Raw genomic sequence first — 22,630 nt, 5'->3', positions numbered from 1 at the left:
TGCTGGCCAAGTGCTGGCGTGCGATTCCCGGGTCCAGCGGCAGTGGAAAGGCCTCTGGCCACGCCCACGCCCCGCCCCCTGATTGCCCTGCCCTGTCCATGCTCTGCCCATTTTGTCAAGCCCCGGGACTTACACGCGTCCCAGGGCTTGTGCGCATTGCCGGGCCTATGCAAAATAGGCTTGGCGCGCGTAACCCCCCCATGTGCGTAAATCCAGCTGGATTTATACGCGTAGGCTTTGAAAATCTGCCCCACGGTGTTTAAAATTCTCATTACCTGGGCCAGTTCTGTGACTGAAGATAGCGTTCAAATGGCCTCTCCATCAGGGCCAGCTGGGGCTGGGCACACCTTGGAGGTGATATATGTAGGCCTAGGATGGAGGGAGCTGCTACTTTGGCAGTTAATGAGCAGTACTGAGATTGCACCTCAGAGTGGAAATCTCTCCAGCCCATGGGATGGCAGATCACACTGAGAAATAAAAAGGGTAAAATAAAAAACAAACAAAATTAATTTTCTTTCCTAAACCTATTCTTCAACAGTCTGTGCTGTGTACACATTTTAAATAGATCAGTATGCTGTTTTTATGAATGTTAATTTTTGGAACTCGCCATGAAGACTGGAATGTGTGGGTTACATGTTTTTAATTAAAAAAAAATTAAATAATATTGTCTCAGGAATTAAAAATCAAAAGTAGAGCTAACAAGGAGGGATCCTAATGGTTTTTGTTTAGAGATGGGCAGAATTGTAATATGGCTTGTGATTGTGGTCATTTACCCCTCTTCTGGTCTGGGTATTCACCCCAGCTGGGGCTTTTTGGATGATGATAGCCAAGTATGATAATGGAAGCAATATATCAGGGTTCAAATGACAAAGACTTTAATGCAGTCAAAGTCATTCTGTCTTAGCTACTGAGTTTGAATTATTGCGCCTTGCAACTCACATTTACTGGGAATAATTCAATAATTGCATATTTAGAAGATGGGTTTATGATCATTTTCCACAGTTTAGTTTGCTTTTCCTTAATTTTCTTTGCTTTCAATAACCAACTGACTTAGTTAAAAAAATATTTTGGTTGTTCAGCTTCTTTAGGTTAATTTGTGCTTTTCAATCCATGTGAGACTCCACTTGTAAAAGCCATGCTAAGCCTGAAGGGCTGTGACTAGTCAGAACGGAGTGGGATCTCCTTTTGCATTTCATTTCCCATCTCTTGTTAGCTTCAAGATATACCTCCCCTTGCCCTCTGTGTCAGTAGGGGCACAGGAGCTTGTGGGGGGATTTACGCTCATTTTGAATACTCAGCAGCTCTAGGCTTCAAAGCTCTTTCCTGAAGGGGAAATGCTGGGAGACATTCACTAAGAAGTAATCCAAATCCAAGCCTTTACGTAGAAGGACAACGAGAGAGAATGAGAGAGCCAGGAAAAAGAAGCGAGAAAGAGACATCCAGTCACTCACCGATTAAAGACAAAGTGAAAGTGGACAGATCTATCCTATACATTCAGATACTGTGATCAGTCTGAATCTTTTTTTTTTTTTTTTTTGCAAAGGATTGAGGAAGAGCTAGGGGAAATGATACAGTCAGACCATGCTACGGATAATTAGAGAAACTGTAAAACAGAGAAAGGGAAAAAGGCAAGGGGGAGGGATAGAGGAAGACAAAGGAGAGGGAAACAACACAATCCTTTGTATGAAGGAAGATAGAGAGAGAGAGAGAGAGACAGTAAATAACACATTGAAATGAATTAAGCAAAAAAATAAATTAAACACATCTGTGTCATATTAATAGATAATTAGGGAAGGTTGTATAAAGTTGTTCCAAACTCTTTAATTCTCAACAAGTGGGACAGTTAGGATACAGGACACAGAGAAACAGAAACATACGTAAATAGTTAGAAAAGTCCTCCAACAGAGATTCATAACTCTAACATATGGCCCTTTATTTGAGCTATAGAGAAAAATATTTAATTGCAATTAAGAACAGCCGTGGATTCTGGCATAAAGATGTGCAGGCAGGAAGCATTTTAACCCAACAGGGTTAGCATGTGGAGATCTCAACTGAAAGAGGTACCTGAGATTTATTCCCTAATATCTGATTCCTAAATCTTAGCACACAGACTGTTTCCTAGAATTTGGGATCCTCTCTCGTTGTTCTTCAGTTTTGATGTAAAGAGTCTGACAAATGTGTATCAGATTGTTCTTGGTATTTTATGCAACAGCAGGTCATTTATTAATGGGGGAGGGGGGGGAATTTGAAAGGGGAAGCAATGCAAAGAGTATTGGGAAAATGAGTGTTTTTTTCAGTGTTGACAGTCATTTTTTCTCCCTCTTCTAGTCTAGTCATACGAAATTTCCAGTTGCCAAGCTCACAGCTCGTACCAGTTCCCAGTGTGGGTCTGAAGCTTTCCATCTCCAATGGCTTTATTCAGCTGGATGGACAGTGGAGCGCGAAGAAAGCATTCATGTAAGCTTTGTTACGCATTGGCAACCGAAGCTCGCAGGCCGGCGTTTCTTGTTTATTCTCCCTTTTGAGGCCTTGCCCCTTCTGTGTTTTCTTTAAACTCTGATTGCATGACTTTCACGTTTAGTGGTCTCTTCAGACTACCAGTAAATTACAGGTAGATGACAAACATTACTTGAGGTTAGCCATGGGAAAAAGTGACCCCCATATTAGACAAAATGAGAACCTATTTTTTTCCACAAGGAAAGTTTTTTGTGTGATAAAAGTTTATTACACATTCTGAACATTTTGGGCCCAATATTCAGATATACAGCTATCTAAGACATAGATGCATTAAGCTGCTAAATTTTTTTCGCGGGAGGGTTTCCACTATCACGGGTGGGTGACGCCGCAATAGTTGGCTCCTCCCCCCCCCCAAATAAATTGTGGCTGTATGGTACATTATTTGAAATGCGGCAAAACTCTGTGGGATAAAACAATATGGGTAGCAGCCCTTTAGGCGCGATGGCACCCCAACCTCAAGGGACCACTATCACCTTAAAGGGCCGTTGCCAAAAAAATAAAAAGGGCTGCACTAAACATAATAGAGGCTGACCCCCAGCTCAACTCAGGGCTGCCACTCCAGACCGCCCTGACACTCAAAAGTAAAATAAAAAGATTTGAGTAGGTCTCTCAGTGACTGCCCCCCCAAACCTCTCTTCAATAAAATATAGTCCCACCCACCCACATTTTCTTTTGAAAATAGGACATCCTATATTTCCCCCATCCTCCATCCCAATGTTATAATCAACTCATTGGGGATATAGTGGCCCCCCTCCCTCCCCCTCCCCCATCTCCCAAATGTAGTGAAAAAAATATATTGCATTGTGGGAAGCCCCCCTACCCCCAACCAACCTCCCATCCCACAAACCTTTAAAAATGAGTAGACATTCCTGTGATGGGACCTAGGGCGTCCCCTAACCCAGGCCTGGTCAGTACCATTTTTCAAAATGGCACTGACCTGACCTTGCCCCTAATCATGTGAGCACTACTGCAGCTTAATGTATCTCCCAGTAAATTACTGATAGTATCACAGTCCTTCTACTTATAAACTGTTTTGAGTTGGACCATTGGTAAACAGTAAATCACATGCACAAAAATGTACCAAGTGTCCAATAATTATTTGTTTTACCACAAACCTATTGCATTAGGCTAGATTGACCATCATAATAGGTGTCATCGTATAGCTTGATTAATGCTTTAATACTCCACCTTCTGTTTAATCATAGGTCACTATATTTTTCTTTTTCGTGAATATATCACCTCTGTTGTGCTCTTTCCACCATTATTGTACTTTTTCAAATTTCTTATTATTTTTCAATCATGATTACTTAGCTGAATTAATGAAAGCCACATTATCCGACTAAAATGGCCCGGTAGACTATGCCATACTGCTCATTCTGCCCGCTTGCTCTGCCCGACATGGGACCGTGTTTTGGATATTGGTAATCCTTTGTCAAGGGCTCATTTTCTAAAAATATATAAAAAGGTTCAAAAACTTAGTTCACATGAAATTTTGTTAAAAATTATCATTGTGGAATTAAACATCAAGAATTTAGAATAAATCCGGCAAAAACTTACTGTTACCCGCACTGCTGATTTGCTTCAAGACATAATGACGTACCGGCGTTCATTTCCGGTCACAACGAAGCAACCGCCATATTTAAAGGGCTGAACTAACAATTAACAAGCCAACTTGATGGAAAACTACAATGTCGTATCACAGACCCTGATAATAACCATTGGTCGACCGAATAGAAGACTTCAAATGACTTGATCGGGAACCCCAGTAAGTTAGCCAGATAAAACTTATCTAGCTAACTTAGAAGTGATATTCAGTGGCACAGATAGGTTGCTGAATATACCTGGAAAAGTTCTAGTAAGCTAGATAAGTTATATCTAGCTAAATGTATACCTGCATCAAGCAAGTCTAACTTATTCAGTTAACTTAACCAGATAAGTGTGAATATTGGTACTTATCTGGTTAAGGTAACATGTTAAGTAGCCCCATCGTGATCCACCCATTGCCTGGCCCCAAGATATCTGGCTATCTGTTTAGCCAAATAAATAGCAGGATATTCAGCGGCTGCCACTTAGCCAGATAAGTCCCTATTTATCTGGCTAAGTAGCACTAAGTATCAACCTCTTTACAATTTTAGTGTGCTAATGCCAATTTTTAGATGTAGCTATTCTGCATATGTAATGCATTGTGATGAAAACATTGCAGATTTATTGCATCTTAACTCTTTGCAGATATATGATGCTAATTGTTTAGGCACAGTAATTAATATTTTATAGACAGAAATGCTAGAAATGAATGATTGTTGCTGCTGAAGAGAAAGGAAATTATCTGCAAATTAAAGATACATTAAGATTTTGTACAAATTTCCACCGGCTGTGTTACCAACCAAGCTTCACATCATTTGGAAACATGGAGGTTGCAATTTCTGCAACCTCATCAAAGTCAACCTCCTGCCAATAATACCCTTGAGTATAGAAGTTCTTCCTGAAATGGAGCCAAGCTTGGTTTTGGCGGGGGATAATAGAAACCAATCATACTAAAACAGAGAAACTGGGTAAATGGCAGCAAAAAAAAAATTGTATTTCCATTTTAGAGGCTTCATGAGGCATGTAACATAAACATTATGGAGTCCATATTTGAAAGTCCATATTGCCTAAAATCTACCCAAGTAAAAAGTTGGCTCCTTTAAATTTGTACAGTTAAAATCGCAAATTTAACCGGGAAAAAAGGAGCTGGGTTGGAGCTGTTCACTGGGAGGGCTTTCATATTTACCCAGTTAGCATGATATTCAACACTTACTAACAAAATTTAGCTGGGCAACCCCGGCCACACAAATGGCAGCCCTAAATCTTCCTGCTCAAATTTTGACAGATGGATGTAGCTGGATATTCAGCTGTCTAACTAGCCTGGTAAGTGCAGCTGAATATGCATGAAAAGATAATGGTGTGAAATTTAGCCATGCCTTTATTCTTATGTTCTTATTTTTGTGGTGCATGACCTTTAAAGGCTCAATATAATCGGGGAATGAAAGTTAACATACTAATTTCTGCATATGGGGGCAATGTGCCAACTATTGCCCAATATGTTTTTGAAAAATTGCGGGAAGTATTTCACAAAGTGATCATTTCATAAGCAAAGGATAATTAACCGGAACAGAGAAAGAAGAGGAAATAAATCAAACAAATCAACATTCAACATTTGGCTCTTGCTAAAGGTTTTGGTCAGTTGCTGGGCTGGTCATGCAGCATTAGTTAGGGTGTGTTTGTTTTGCTTGTTCTTTTATTTTGTTTCCCATTTGTTTTGTTTGTTTGTATTGTCTGCATTTTTTTTTTTTCGTTTCTGTCTTTATGTTTCTGCTGTATTATAGTCAACAAGCCGTTAAGCCCGTTAAAACGGGCTACATCCCTCTGTCTCTCACCTCCCCCTCTTCACCACCCCCTACCCTCCCTCCCACCCACTCAGTCCCTCCCTCCCACTCACTCTCCCTCAGTCCCACTCCCTCCCCCCTCCCTCTCACTCTCCCTCAGTCCCACTCCCTCCCCCCTCCCTCTCTCCCTCCCTCTCACTCTCCCTCAGTCCCCACTCCCTCCCCACTCCCTCTCCCTCAGTCCCACTCCCTCCCCCTCACTCTCCCTCAGTCCCACTCCCTCTCACACTCCCTCAGTCCCACTCCCTCCCCCCCTCCCTCTCACTCTCCCTCAGTCCCACTCTCTCCCCTCCCCTCTCAGTCCCTCTCACTCTCCCTCAATCCCACTCCCTCCCTCCCTCTCTGTCCCACTCCCTCCCTCCCTCTCCCCACTCTCCCTCTCTCTCTCCCCCCTCACTCAGTCCCCCCCTCTCACTCAGTCCCACTCCCTCCCTCCCTCTCTCTCTCCCCCCTCACTCAGTCCCCCACTCTCACTCAGTCCCACTCCCTCCCTCCCTCTCACTCAGTCTCACTCCCTCCCTCCCTCTCACTCAGTCCCACTCCCCCTCTCACTCAGTCCCACTCCCTCTCTCTCCTCCCCTCTCACTCAGTCCCTCCCTCTCTCTCTCCTCCCTCGTTGCCGCCGCCGCTGCCACCCGCCGCCGCTGCCACCGGATGCCTCCGCTGCCACCCGCCGCCGCTACCACCAGACGCCGCCGCTGCTGCCACTCAACGCCGCCACTGCCACCCGCCGCCGCTACCACCGGCCGCCGCTGCTGCCACTCAATGCCGCCGCCGCCACTGCCTCCCGACACCGCTGCTGCCACTGGACGCCGCCATTTTTTTCTTTTTTTTCTGGCTCAGACCGATGTGCTCGCCCGCACATGCACGGTAGAGCTGGTCTCTACTGCGCATTTGCGGCACGTCGGTCATCCTTCGTTTATTAGGTAGGATGGGAGCCTCTGAGGTGTTCATTGATTGTAATAGAAACTAAAGGCACAGTCATACCCCTTCCCCTCCAGAATTGTTCTCCTATTCTGGGAGCCCAAACCACAGCCACCAGCCCTTTCCCACCCCCTAAAGTATCAGTGCCCATCACAGCATCTGTCCCCATCACAGCATAATAATTTCCCTCTCTGGCCCTTCCACCAATGACCGCTACAGACCTTTGGCTCTCTTTGGCTGCTGGCACATGAGCTCCAACCTCCTGCTTTCTTTTACCGCTGGTGGCATGGGCTCAGCCAACAGCCCCTTCAAGGTCTTCTCTCCTCTTTGGTGGCTAATCAGCCTCCCCTGCCAACATTCAGGCCGATACAGTACAGTGCGCTCCGACGGTTTTCCGCCCCTTATTCAGTAAGGGGCGGAAAACACATGTCCAACCCGCCGAACCTAATAGCGCCCTCAACATGCAGATGGATGTTGTTGGCCCTACTAGGTATTCACGCGTGATTCAGTAAGTAAAATGTGCAGCCAAGTCGCACATTTTACTTTTAGAAATTAGTGCCTACCCAAAGGTAGGCGCTAATTCTTCAGGCACCGGGAAATATCATGGCAATATTAAGTCGGAGGTCCTGAAGGGTAAAAAAAGTAAAAAAAAAAAAAATAAAAAAAAATTTTATGTCGGCTGTAGGGCCAAAAAACGGACACTCAATTTTGCCGGTGTCCTGTTTCCGAGCCCGTGGCTGTCAGCGGGCTCGAGAACCGACGCTGGCAAAATTGAGCGTCGGCTGTCAAACCTGCTGACATCCGCCGCTCCGGTCCAAAAGGAGGCGCTAAGGACGCGCTAGTGTCCCTAGTGCCTTCTTTTGCCCGTTTCTACTGCCGGGCCTCATTTAAATACTGTATCGCGCGCACAGGCGAGTGGCCTGTGCGCGCACCGGGAGAGTGGGCTTTCACCTGCTCTCCCGCGGACTTTACTGAATCGGCCTGATTGTAAGCAAAATTCTTGCAGACAACACTTCCTGCCTGCTCATCTCATGAGCTTTGAATTTCATCTTGTGTGATCAGTAGGCAGGAACTGCCAGCCTGCAAATTTTAGACATGCTCTCTGTGCCAGCCTAGTACATACACTCCTGCTGCTCTTTCACTTTTGACATGGAAAAGAACAAATGATATATTCTTTTTTTTTTTGTACAGATTAACCCTAGACAAACTAGCATGTTGTACTTCCTCCCACCAGCTGGTCACTTCACCTCTTAATCCTCCCTCTAATTAGGTTCTAGATTTCATTAACTCCAATACAAACTACCTCCATTACCAGATGCATTGTGATGCAACCCAAAACTCTGCCAAAAACACATTTGGATCCATAATGGCAGTAACTCACACGGCATAAACCCTGCCTATGTAAAGGCAACTCTATAAATATGACTACAGGACCTAGAATACCATTTCTATTCCTATTGGAAAAACAGAACAAGCCAGACTGCTAGAGATACGCATAAGATGCAGAACATAGACCAACCCCTTCTCACCACCCTGTTTTCCTCTTCCCCTTTCCCAGGATGGACCCCAACACTCTCCCTCTTCCCAAGACAGACTTTGGTACTTTCTGCCTTCCCACCTCATCCTCCCCAGGAAGGACCCCAGCATTAGCCCCCTTCTTACCCTGCTCTTCCCAGGACAGACCTCCGCATTGTCCCCTCACCATCCCCGGCCCAGTATCTTCCCTGGCACGGGACAAAACAGCCTGATAAAATGTCCCTGTCCTCCCAGCTGATTCAGTGGATCGGATCTCTACCCACCTTGCCCTTAAATCTTTGGGTGGCTGGAGCTGGCCACCTTTCTCTTGACCGACTCCCTCCCGCCCTGTATGAACTCAACATATTAGCAGCAGGAGAAAGGGAATCTGATAATGTACAGTCAGACGCAGTGCACCGGCAGCAGTCAGCAGGCCAGACAACAGAAAGGCCATTGGTCAGCCAGAGAAGAAAGAAGTAGCGATGAGTTGCTGCCCTGGCCCCGGCACAGCCTAATGATTGCCAGCTGGTCTGGCTGCTGGAACATGGTGCTGCCACTGTCCCGTGGCAGCATTCTGCAAGCAATGAAGCCTTGGGCAGTCTTAAGAGCCAATGCGAACAAGACAAGCTGAGGCAGTTCTAACAGGCAGGTGAGAGCTAGAGGCAGTGCAGTAAGCCGAACCCCTGGAGCGGCCCTTAAATGAGGTGTGTGTGTGTGGAGGGGTGTGGACTGCCTGCCTTCCTCTTTCAGGCGTGGGCCGGCAGGATAACGGTGGCGGCATGGTGGTAGCTCCTGAGTGGCCTGCTGCGGGTCATGCACATGCAGTGGAAAAGCACAGCCAGTCAGTGGACATGCAGGCTGCTGTGCTGTGCTACCAACCGGTTATTGACTTACTGGGTACTGCTGGTCACACTAAGGTCAGGGCAGGGCAGACTCATTTACACAAGGAGAAGGAGAAGAGAGCTGCAGATGGAAGTCTAAACTCCAGACATTTTTGCCCTCCATTTGGCTTCTGGATATTAGTTAAAATATCTGTACAGTCTGGAAACAGTCCAGACATTTGGCATCCTTAGCCTCCTGAGTGCATCTGATAGGGCACCTCAAAATGTTTTGGCTCTAGATATATGCCTAATTTGTCTGTGCCTTGATCTGGCTTTGGTTTTGTGTGATTTTGGATGGGAAGAACCATCAAACAAACTAGAAAATATCTTTGTTTTCCATATCTTTTTAGATGACTGCATATCCCTAATATCACTGTAACATAAGAGGCCACTGGCACCTAGCCTGAACATCTCGGTCTGCATCTACCACAGAAGTGCAGATTCAGGTGCACAAAAACATCTTAGTTCTGGTGTGGGACAAACTAGAACAAGGGAGATCACAGTACAGAGCAGATGTGAAAAAATACATAATTAGATAAATACTGTAAGAACAAAATAATGCAGGAAAAATTACTGTACAGTGGGATCATAAAGTAGGTGCCCTTTAGTCAATAATGCATGACACTGTCCAGAAGCAGTTTGCTTGTACGTAGGCCGCTGGCTGCCACCAGAAGCAGGAAGTTTGGGGTTGGATTTGGAGGTATGGGAGGGCGAGGGTGAGGAGTGGGCATGTACTACATTCTGCGAGAGGTTTGGGGTGGGCCACCTTTTCTAGATTTTCAAGATTTTGGGGACTTAGGGTGAGGGCCCACTGGCCCCCAAAAGCTAATACCATTTGGAGAGGGGAGGAGAGGAGGAAGACGCGAGCCGCCGGCCCGAACTTGAGTTTTTTTCCATGACTTCAGCGCTTATACGGCTATATACTTTAAAGCTTGCTACATAGGCATAAACTTATGCAGCTGCCTTTAGCTGGATAACTTTAAACCTAACTGGCTAGATTCAAACAAAGCCGAGCAGAGCCATAGCGTGCCTATGGCCAATATGGCCATGGCCGTAGTCATCGTTACCAAAAGGCGCCAAGGCGAGCTGTGCAGCTGGCGGGTTCTCAGCAGAAGAGAAATCGACAGCGTGGTCAGTGAGGCCTTAATAAGCGGAAAAGCAGTGCGGCAACACTGCCAACACTGCTGATTCTGGCAGGGCCCCACTGCTTTTCCGCTTATTAAGGCGGTGCTTATGACGCCATCGATTTCGGTGTTGCTGCGCTGCTTCGGAGGAGGAGGAGCGCGCCCTGCTGGAAGTAGTCCAATGCCCCATGGCCAGAAGTTATTCCCTTGGCCACAGGGGCTGAAGAAGGAGACTGCTGCTGCCTGCTAAGTCAAGGAAAATGAGTGAGAGAGAGCATGTGTGCTTGTGTGTGGGAGAGTGAGAGAGCATGTGTGCAGGAGAGTGAAAGAGAGCATGTGTGTAGGAGAATGAGTGAGAGAGCATGTGTGCTTGTGAGTGGGAGAGTGAGAAGCATGTGTGGGAGAATAAGAGCGCATGTATGCTTGTGTGTGGGTGAGAGAGAGAGCATGTGTGTATGTATGTGGGGTAGTGAGAGAAAGCATGTGTGTGTATGAGAGGGAGCATGTGAGTGCAGAACTACCCCAGTTATTCTCTGCCTGATAATCCATGACAATTTCAGGGCATCTGGAAATAAAAAATTCCAAGGTATGGATAAAATTTTTAAAATCCTTAATTTAATTATTGGCTTTATTTGATGTGTCCGTTTTAAAATATTTAATTGATGTTTGGAAGATTTTTATATGAGTTTTTAATTATTGAATGCTATTCTATTCACGTAGGGGTAGATTTTCAAAAATACACGCGTGCGTCCACGTGCGCCCACGTGCGCGTGGTTCCTGGTGCACATGGATGCACGCATGTTATAAAATATGATTCCAATGCGCACATGCACTGCCGATTTTAATATCGGCATGCACGTGCGGGCAGGTGTCGTGCCATGCACGCAACAGGGGGGATTTTTTTAAAATATGTGCAGCGACGGGAATAGACCTTTCCCAGTTCCCTCCCAGTCCGCTCCAATTAAGAAGGAAGACTTCTTTTAATATCGGCATGCACGTGCGGGCAGGTGTCGTGCCATGCACGCAACAGGGAAGATTTTTTTAAAATGTGTGCAGCGACGGGAATAGACCTTTCCCAGTTCCCTCCCAGTGCGCTCCAATTAAGAGGGAACTTTCCTATCTGCCTCCATGACCTTCCTCCCTTTTCGCCTCTCTTCCTTAACCCCTAAACCTGCCCTAACTAGCGTAATTTTTTTTTTTCTAATTTACCTGCTCCTCCGAGCAGGTGTAAATTTTGCATGCCGGCAGGCTGCTGGCACACACTTTTCCAGGACAGAGCTTATTGGCCACTGCCCTGGCCGACCCCGCCTCTCCCTGCCCAGACCCCGCCCCTGGCCCACCCCTTTGAGACAACCCGGCACTTCTGTGCGTGCCGGGAGATATGCGCGAGGCTGGATCATTTCTAAAATGCGCTCGGCGTGTACAGGGCCCAGCCACACGCGAATCCCCCGGTATTTGCGCGCACTGGGCTTTTTAAAAATTCGCCTGTAATTGTTTTGAATTATTCTTTTTATTGGTATGGGTTTACTAATTTTCTTTTATGAGGAATGGTAATGTTTCTGTTTTTTACATTGTTGCAATGCATACAGAATTTGGCTTGTTGCGATTTCCAGTTCAGTTTTTTGTCTGTACATTTCTGTTTATTTATTTATTTAAACCTTTTTTATACTGACATTCATGATGGGTATCATATCATATCGGTTTACATTGAACAAGGGTAAAGAGAACTTTAACATTAATCGTAGCTAGGAGGCTACTGGAGGAGGTGAGAGAAGAGATAAGAGATAAGTTACATTGAATGCGGGTTACTGGAACTTGGATGAAGGAAGAGAAAAGGGAAGAGGAACAGTTGCATAATAATATATATAAGAAAACGCTTGATAATATATATGAGATAATATATATAAACTATATAATAATATATATAGGGTAACCAAGGTAAGAGGAACAGTTGAATAAAAATATGATAAATAATATAATAATAGTAATATGATGTATGATCTCTTTATTTTGTATTTGAAGGTCTATCTGTGGTTTGCATTTCTGACTGAAGTGAATTATTCTGTTAGTTTGTAGTTTCTATGTAGGATTTATAGCAGCTTGGATTGTTCTGTTTTCCTAATGGGGGGGTTATTACTATTTTAGGCCTGGTGTAATATTTATAGTGTTAACTTTCATAGGTAGGGTTGTTGCTGTTTGAGAGGCTCTCGGAACGTCATGACCATGCCCAAGATGCATTACAGTAAGCCTATTACCATATAGGTTCCAAGTATCCCTTGCTTTTTTTGCAGGGTTTTCTGGTTGGCACCTCAGCAGTGCATGTAAATATAATATACATAGTGTAAGTGATATTTTTACCTTGGAAAACTGTACTTTGAATGTTCTTTTTCATGTAAAATCTGTTATTATAAATGCATAATTTTTAATTGTGTGTGAGGAGGGTGTGATGGGGTAGGGGGTGCAAAGCTGTAAAGTTTTCCTAGGGTACCTAATACTGGCCATGGGCATTGCTGTACAAACATTGAACAGATTCTCCCAACTCGTGGTGTCAAGTGTTGTGTAAAGGGGGAGAGCCCAGTTTTTCACTTGGCCATAGGTGCCAAATTGCCTGGCTGCAGCTCTGTAGCCGAGTGGTTTAAAGATACACGGCTAAAATTAGCTGAATAACTTTAATTGGGACCATTTATTCCACTGCATATCCATGATAACTATCCAGTTAACTTTAGATTTCACAACTACATAATTAGCAGTAAGTAGTAGTAGTGCACTGAATGTAGGAAATGACACCACCTGATATTCAGTAGAAAACATAAGAGAATCTCTGCAGGCTTTTTTCATGTATTGCCGGTGAAAGCAGAAAGAACTTTCTCTAGATCCTTCCACATTCTATATCAGCTGGGACTTTCCCAGTAATGGGTGGAGGTCAGAAATAATCCAGTTGATCTCTTGGCCACCAACTCTTCTGTTCATTTTGGAAGCTCCTTTGAGATTGTGTTAACCTTCTCCTCTTTTGTCTTCTTTCTCAGAAAAGATCACGGTTCCTTTGACATGAAAGTGGAGGGCCTCTCGGTCGCTGTAGACTTGGCGCTGGGCAGAGATAGCTCGGGGAGACCTACTATCTCCGTCTCAAACTGTAACAGCCACATTTCCAATGTCAGGGTGCACATTTCAGGCAAACTAAGGTATGGGATAAAGTTACCCTTAGCAGGTTTAGGGTGATGATTTATTATTTGTAAGATGATTTATTATTTGTAAGAATGGGTGAATAATTTGTTTGTCAAATTCAGGCTCGAAGCTTACTCCATACATAACATAGACACTGTGGTTACTTGTAGACGTGGAAATTCATCTTTCTTTCTCTCTCTCTCTCTCTCTCCCATGCTGTAGTACTTTCAAGTGATTCAGACCAGTTTCGATTTTTTTTATTTAAATCTCCTTGCTGATGCATGTTGGTGCCAGTATTGCTGATTAGAAATGGAAGGAGCAAGACTACACAGGCCACAATGAACTGGGGTATCGTTCACAATCCTGGACAGGCCTGATGTCTCCCTCTGGACCATGGTTCTCAACCCAATCCTTGCGACATACTGGGCCGGTCAGATATTAAGGATATCAACAATGAAAATATGCATGAGGTAGAGTTACAGGCACTGCATGTTTTCAGGATGTCCATTGTGGACATCCTGAAAACATGACTGGCTTTGTGTGTTTCGAGGACTGGATTTGAGAACCTCTGTTCTAGACCAGAGGTGCTCAAGCCAGTCCTTGGGGGGACCCCCTAGCCAGTCAGGTTTTCAGCATATCTCTAATAAATGTGCATGAGATGTATTTACATGCACTACCTCCTATATATGCAAATATTTCTCATGCATATTCATTAGGGATATCCTGGAAACCTGATTGGTTGGGGGAGGGGCGGGGCACAGGTTCTGAGGACTGGTTTGAGCATCCGTGCTCTAGATACTGGTCCACTTGGCAGCCATTTCTTCCGGTTGCAAAACCACCTGTGCTGGAATGAAAATATAAAGAGAGTGAGGCTTTTTTAAAATTATTATTTCTAGCAAATCTTATCAACATGACTCACATTTTTCACAACTTTCTTGCTAGTCAACAAGGATTTGTCTGAAGTTATTATAAGCGATGAACATTTGTATCCTGGTTTTCAAGAATTAATTTTGAATTATGAAAAATTCACTGGCAATAGTGGAAGAGACTAGGGATGTGAATCGTTTTCCATATCGTCTTAACGATAGAAATCGTGTGGCAGGGCAAGAAAATCGTCTTAGGCACGATTTTTTAGTTAAAAAATCGTTAAAAATCGTTTTTTCCGATTAGTGCGCACTAACTCGAGTTAGTGCGCACTAACTGAAAATGATACAATTTGACACTTTTCAGGTCAGTTAAGGTCAGTTTAGGAATGAATATGTATTCCTATTGGCTGCCCTCTTATTTATTCATGTTACCAAGTTTCCTACTGACAGTATATGGGGGATGGGAAATGGAAACAGTTGGTAGCTTGACAAAACAAGTAATGTGATCAGTCAATGTGACTAGAACTTGTGCCCTAACCCTGATACCAGGGGGATTGTGATCTTCCTGCACACAGTGCCCTATCCCTATTAATACCAGGAGTGTTGTGATCTTCCTGCACACAGTGCCCTATCCCTAATACCAGGGGTGTTGTGATCTTCCTGCACACAGTGCCCTATTCCTGATACTGGGGGTGTTGTGATCTTCCTGCACACAGTGCCCTATTCCTGATACCGGGGGTGTTGTGATCTTCTTGCACACATCCCGGTATCAGGGATAGGGCACTGCATGCAGGAAGATCACAACACTCCTGGTATTAATAGGGATAGGGCACTGCATGCAGGAAGATCACAACACTCCTGGTATTAATAGGGATAGGGCACTGCATGCAGGAAGATCACAACACCCCTGGTATCAGGGATAGGGCACTGTGTGCAGGAAGATCACAATACCCCGGAGGAGTGAGGGTCAGGCAGCTCCCCCCTGTCTGTGAAGCCAGCCTCTCACTAGTAATGCAGGGAGGGAGCTGTCTCAGACTTCACCATCCTCCCCCCCCCCCTCACCCACACACCATTCACTAGCTGGGACATGGGGGAAGTCAGGAGTGAGGGTCAGGCAGCTCCCCCCTGTCTGTGAAGCCAGCCTCTCACTAGTAATGCAGGGAGGGAGCTGTCTCAGACTTCACCATCCTCCCCCCCCCCCCCCTCACCCACACACCATTCACTAGCTGGGACATGGGGGAAGTCAGGAGTGAGGGTCAGGCAGCTCCCCCCTGTCTGTGAAGCCAGCCTCTCACTAGTAATGCAGGGAGGGAGCTGTCTCAGACTTCACCATCCTCCCCCCCCCCCCCCTCACCCACACACCATTCACTAGCTGGGACATGGGGGAAGTCAGGAGTGAGGGTCAGGCAGCTCCCCCCTGTCTGTGAAGCCAGCCTCTCACTAGTAATGCAGGGAGGGAGCTGTCTCAGACTTCACCATCCTCCCCCCCCCCCCCTCACCCACACACCATTCACTAGCTGGGACATGGGGGAAGTCAGGAGTGAGGGTCAGGCAGCTCCCCCCTGTCTGTGAAGCCAGCCTCTCACTAGTAATGCAGGGAGGGAGCTGTCTCAGACTTCACCATCCTCCCCCCCCCCCTCACCCACACACCATTCACTAGCTGGGACATGGGGGAAGTCAGGAGTGAGGGTCAGGCAGCTCCCCCCTGTCTGTGAAGCCAGCCTCTCACTAGTAATGCAGGGAGGGAGCTGTCTCAGACTTCACCATCCTCCCCCCCCCTCACCCACACACCATTCACTAGCTGGGACATGGGGGAAGTCAGGAGTGAGGGTCAGGCAGCTCCCCCCTGTCTGTGAAGCCAGCCTCTCACTAGTAATGCAGGGAGGGAGCTGTCTCAGACTTCACCATCCTCCCCCCCCCCTCACCCACACACCATTCACTAGCTGGGACATGGGGGAAGTCAGGAGTGAGGGTCAGGCAGCTCCCCCCTGTCTGTGAAGCCAGCCTCTCACTAGTAATGCAGGGAGGGAGCTGTCTCAGACTTCACCATCCTCCCCCCCCCCCCCCTCACCCACACACCATTCACTAGCTGGGACATGGGGGAAGTCAGGAGTGAGGGTCAGGCAGCTCCCCCCTGTCTGTGAAGCCAGCCTCTCACTAGTAATGCAGGGAGGGAGCTGTCTCAGACTTCACCATCCTCCCCCCCCCCCCTCACCCACACACCATTCACTAGCTGGGACATGGGGGAAGTCAGGAGTGAGGGTCAGGCAGCTCCCCCCCTGTCTGTGAAGCCAGCCTCTCACTAGTAATGCAGGGAGGGAGCTGTCTCAGACTTCACCATCCTCCCCCCCCCCCCCTCACCCACACACCATTCCCTAGCTGGGACATGGGGGAAGTCAGGAGTGAGGGTCAGGCAGCTCCCCCCTGTCTGTGAAGCCAGCCTCTCACTAGTAATGCAGGGAGGGAGCTGTCTCAGACTGGTATCATGGTTAGGGCACTGTGTGCAGGAAGATCACAACACTCCTGGTATTAATAGGGATAGGGCACTGTAAGAGATGACTGTAGTAGATTGAATAAAGATCTGATGTTTCTGCTCTCCTCACACCAAACAAAAACAACACACAAGCAGAGAAGCCCTTCTTACAAAGCTGAGCTAGTGAGTTAAGTAGGAGGAAAAGTAAACATACTGGTGCCAGTGTGGCTACTTAAAAAATACACTTACCAACAATCAATTACATATATTTGAACTGTGTACAGTTCCAGCCAGGACCACCTTTCTAAAATGCACAGTGATTGGCAAATTCAACATGCACTAGCATTTCAGGTGCCTGCTAACAAAAATAATAAACAAACAAGTTCTAGTCAGGTGAGTGCTGATCATTACATTACTTTTTTTGTCAAGCTTCCAACTGTTTCCATTTCACATCCCCCCAACCATATTGGTAACATCAATAGATAAGAGCACAGCCAGCCAATAGGAATACATAAATACATATTCATTCCTAAGTGACCTTTACTGACCTGGGAAGTGTGAACACTTTGTTTCATTTTCTGTTGGTGTTCGTTAGTTTCCAGTTCCATTTCCCATCCCCCCAACCATCACCTCAGTGGTAACCTTGGTAACATCAATAGATAAGAGGGCAGCCAGCCAATAGGAACACATATTCATTCCTAACTGACCTTCAGTGACCTGGAAAGTGTTTATTTGTATCATTTTCAGTTAGTGCGCACTAAATCGAGTTAGTGCGCACTAACGGGGAGTTAGTGCGCACTAACTCGAGTTAGTGCGCACTAACACGATTTAACGATTTTTAACGATAAATCGTTAGAATTTCTATTGTATCGTGTTCTATAACGATTTAAGACGATATAAACATTATCGGACGATAATTTTAATCGTTGAAAAACGATTCACATCCCTAGAAGAGACTGCCATAATTATAGGGAGCAATTCTGTACTAGTCTGAACCAATTAATAGATGTTGCACATCACTGCGGATGCCAGTGGATCCAGCATTCAAATGAGTACTAAACACATTGCAATTGCCATTTGTCTGGTTTTGCTATAGCTTTCAGGGATCTTTCTCCTTGCTGAGTCTATAATTTACGCCATTAGCTTTGCTGAGATGGGGATGTGATTAATGGCATAGGAGCCGAGAAAATGTACGGCGTCCATGTCTGTCCCTGCACAAACATTGCTCTAAAGTTTGTGCTGGAAAATACTGCTTACATGTCCTGTGGCATTTTTCTTTCTTCACAGCTGGTTGCTGGACCTCTTTCATAAGAAGATCGATGCTGAGTTCAGGAAAGTCCTGGAAGGAAAGGTTTGTTCACTTTTATTTCTACGTATCTAAGAGGACTAAGATGGAAACCACACTACTTCATTACAGTAATTAGTCAATGCAGGGAAGAAAGTTTTGAGGCTAATATTCATTAAGCCGTTTAGTGGACAGGTTATCTGGCTAATGTTAGCCAAATAACTTGTTCTGTATATTCAGGGGGATAAACAGCCTGCTGAACATACTTGCTTAAAGTTATCCGGCTACGTGTAGCCGGATAACTTTAAAACCTAGCCAGCTATGTTTGAATATAGCCGGTTAGATTTTAAAGTTATCCGGATATGTGTGTCTGGATAACTTGCTACTTATCTGGATATCTTTAAAAGATTTCCAGATAAGTAGCACTGTATCATTAGTAAAACCAGGAAAAAAATGAGAGGGCCCATGGCTCCCATCCTCAAGGAAATAATGTCAATTGGAATGTCTGGCCCAGCGCTGCTCAAATATATTATCACTGTCAATCCCCTTGCCCTGCACCCTTTTCTCATTTTGACTTTAAAAATTTCAATTGAGACCCACCCCCTTCCAAAACCACATCCCCTCCCCCCCCCCTCGGATTCTCCATCCTATCCCACACCACCCTCCCTCCCAGTGATAAAAAGAATCATTCTTTCCTGGAGCGAGGACCTCACTCACCCGCTCTTGGTGGCTCCAGCACTGCATCCGCTAGGCAGCACTGAAAGCGAAAACTATGCTCTCTTTATGCTTCCAGTGCTTCCAAGTGTTAAACATGGGAGCGCTGGGAGCGTAAACTGAGCCTAGTTATCCATCTAAATGTCTTTCAAATATCAGTCCCCTTATATTTTGTATTTATGTAATTATTCTATATTGATACGTGACGATGTGTTTTATGCCCGTGTATTTTGTATTGTTAACTTATTATGAATTATGTTTTTGCTGATGTAACTTGATTTATGTTGTCAACCGATCTGGGGCTTTAGAGTTTTTGATGAAGATTGGTAGGGATGGGCATTCAGGAGAAATGAAATAGGAAATGAGACGAAATTTCCTATTTTGTTTCAGGTCATTTTCAAAATGGAACAATTTGAATTCTGATGAAATTTTGTCAGAATTTCATTCCGTTTTGAAAATCAGGAAAAATAAAAGTAACCCATCAGGCCTACACCCGAGCGTGACTCCGGTACCTTGGCCTAGTCCTAAGCCTGAGGCCAGGGCCTCACCTAGGCATAGGCTGTGGCCTGCTGCAGGGGCTGTGACCTATGCCCAAGTATGATGCCGGGGTCTTGGTCGAGACCCAAGCAAAGGCCTCGACCATCCCAAAATTGGACTTATCTGATCCAATGTCCAGGCCCAGTCCAAACACTGGGTCTTGCTGCCTGGGCCGAGGCCCAGTCCAGAGACTGGGTCCTGATGCCTGGGCTGAGGCCCAGTCCAGAGACTGGGTCCTGATGCCTGGGCTGAGGCCCAGACTCAGGTCCATCGCTGGGTCCCGGCCGAAATACCAGGTCTCAACACCTGGGCCTCGACCTAGGTCAAGACCTGATGCCTATTCCCAGTTCAGAGACAGATTCCTGATGCTGGGCTTTGGACTGGACCTAGGCCTGATGCCAGGGCCTAGTCCTGGGCCTAGGCCAAGGCCCAATGCCTAGGACCCAGCCCAGAGCCCAGGCCTCAGAGGTCTTCTTCAGCCATCTTCTGACTTCTTTTCTTCTTCTTGAAATGATGCCATCTGCTGAGTATGCACCAGAGTTAATTAAGTCTGTTACATCCTCCCCAGCAGAAGGTGTCATGTTGATGTACGGCAGTTCGATTAGCTGCTGTACATCAAAATGTGCTAGAGATAATTTACTCTGATGCATCCCCAGCGGATGGTGTCATTTTAGAGAAGAAGAAAAGATGACAGAAGATGGCTGAAGAAGACCTCCAAGATCTAGGCCGAGGCTCCGGTGTCAGGTCTGGTCCCAGGTCCTGGTCTAGATAAGGCCAAGGCGATGGTACCTGGACTCCTGGCCAGGCCCCAAAGTCAGGCCTGGGTATGGGGCAAGGCTCCAACATTGAGACCCTGTATCCGGATCAGACTCTGGCATCGTGCCTGGGCCCAGGACCCGGCCTAGGCTGGGGCCTATGTGTCAGGACCCAACCTTTGGGCTGGGCCTCGGCATCAGGCTTGGGCCCTGGCCTAGGCTGAGGCCCAGGCTTCAGGCCCCAGAATCTGGACAGGGCTCTGGTTTCAGTCCTAGGCCTCAACGCCTGGGCTTAGGCTGAGGTCATGACAAACTATATTGGCCTAGGTCTATGCAAGGCCGAGGCTTCAGCCTGAGCCTAGTCCTTAGGGTCGGATCCCCTCCGGATCGGGTAAGTAGGGGCCAGGGAGGATCCTGGCTCTGGCATTACTTCAGATGGGAAGGATGGGTGGTGGGACTAGAGGCCTCGGGAGGCCCCATTTCTTTTATTTCCTGCTTTTTTATGATTATTTCTCTTTTTTAAAACTAAATAAATGAATTAAACATTAAATGAAACCAAATTCTTAGGGAACACCCACAAAAGAAATAAAAAACAAAACTCAATTTTTACTTCTTTCCACCCCTAAAATTGGGGTATTAATAGAAATAGAAAAACATGGGACTTCAGGACTGGAGGAACTCTGACTCTTGCACATTCCCTTGGCACACTAGGATGCTCATTTTTACCATGTGATGGAGCCCTGCTACTGCCTTGTACAAGGTTATTCTGGGTTATTTACATTCCCAATCCACAAACTGTTACTGTATTTCAATAGTTCTCACATATGTGCACACTTGTCTAGTCTTCCCAGATATATATAAATACAGTCACAAAGGCTTGATTTTATTCTTGCAAAAATCCTTCATTTTTTACTTTTATATTAGTGTTTTTAATGACCAGTTGAGATACTTTATTTTATTTGGTCACTGATAACTGAACTTTCTTCATGCTACAGAATAATGAGGTGTAGGTCTGCTGCTGTTTTAGATAATGTATGCTAAAAGGATGATGCATGCTATTTAGTCATTAGCAAGATGCCACTGCAATTGTATCATTCATTTATTAAAAAATTAGATTTTTTTTTGGCAGCTAACTCCAAAACCTTTCAGATGTTATGTTTAGAATTCAAGTAGAATTCCAACACCAAAACTGTAAAAGTCTTGGAGAAAGGGAATTAATGATAAGCGATGAGCTGGCAGTCCTGTAGATGGCGCCCCAGTCTTTCCTGTTACTGAAGTATCTTTATCAAGTCTAAAGTATGCATTGAAATGTTTTGGTTTATTTTTTTTCATGTAACTGAAATTGTCACTGGATTGTTTATAAAGTCTATCCATGTTAGCAAGAGATAAAAGTGATTTATTATAATAATGCTTTCTTTTTGTCTGCCCAGGAAATGATAGACTGCAGTACCAGGAGTAGTCACTAGGGCATTGGTATCTTCTATTACAATAATGGGCAGTTTTTGATTGTTTATTAGTTATTTATTTACATTTGCTAAACGCCTCTATGAAGATACCCTAGGCAATGCATAACAAAACAGAATGTTAAAATATAATACTTTCATCAGCCATTAAAAAGTATCCACCAAAAGAAAATCCAAAGGTATAAATAACCCTGTCCCAACCCATCTTCCCCCATTCAATAACCATAAACATACATGTGTGTGTAACCCCTGGACTATGACCTTTCTGAATTCCAAGATTCCCTTTTGGGGGGGGAGGAGACTTTCCTAGACCCTGAGGGCCAGATTTTAGTACCTACGCACGAGCGTAGATTTTATAACATGTGCGCGCAGCCGCACGCATGTTATAAAATCCGGGGTCGGTGTGTGCAAGGGGGTGCACACTTGTGCACCTTGCATGCGCCGAGCTCTAGGGGAGGCCCGATGGCTTTCCCTGTTCCCTCCACCCCCCCACCTTCTCCTCCCTTCCCCTACCTAACCCGCCCCCAGCCCTACCTAACCCCCCCCTGACCTTTATTTTGGAAGTTGCGCCTGCCTCTGGGCAGGCGTAGGTTGCGTGCGCCGGGCAAGTGCCGGCACGCGATCCCCCAGCACAGCCGCTGTGCCAGAGGCCTTGGTCCCGCCCCGCCCCTTTCACACAGCCCCAGAACATATGCGCGTCCTGGGGCTTGTGCGCATCACCGGGCCTATGCAAAACAGGCTCGGCACGCGTAGGGCTTTTAAAATCTGCCCCTAAGTGTCTTTGTACAGCAGTAATAATCACACTGGAAGCTGAAAGTGGTTTCCAACTTAACTTTATGGACAATTGATGGGGGAAATAAGAACATAAGAACATAAGAATATGCCATACTGGGTCAGACTAAGAGTCCATCAAGCCCAGCATCCTGCTTCCAACAGTGGCCAATCCAGGCCATAAGAACCTGGCAAGTACCCAAAAACTAAGTCTA

At 45.7% G+C, this 22,630-nt stretch overlaps 1 protein-coding gene across 1 annotated transcript in view; it reads left to right on the top strand.

Annotated features, from left to right (window-relative positions):
- The window catches only part of BPI (bactericidal permeability increasing protein), a 120,738-nt gene that overhangs the window by 16,937 nt on the left and 81,171 nt on the right, over positions 1-22,630 (top strand). The window contains exons 3-5 of the mRNA XM_029612869.1: positions 2,329-2,457; positions 13,413-13,568; positions 18,178-18,241. Coding sequence (XP_029468729.1) covers positions 2,329-2,457; positions 13,413-13,568; positions 18,178-18,241 — 349 coding nt within the window. The remainder of the gene's footprint in view (positions 1-2,328; positions 2,458-13,412; positions 13,569-18,177; positions 18,242-22,630) is intronic.

This window comes from Rhinatrema bivittatum, chromosome 8 (assembly GCF_901001135.1).
Source record: "Rhinatrema bivittatum chromosome 8, aRhiBiv1.1, whole genome shotgun sequence".
Classification (NCBI taxonomy): Eukaryota; Metazoa; Chordata; class Amphibia; order Gymnophiona; family Rhinatrematidae; genus Rhinatrema; species Rhinatrema bivittatum.
The sequence above is the reverse complement of the archived record's forward strand: the minus strand, read 5'-3'. Positions and strand labels throughout refer to the sequence as shown.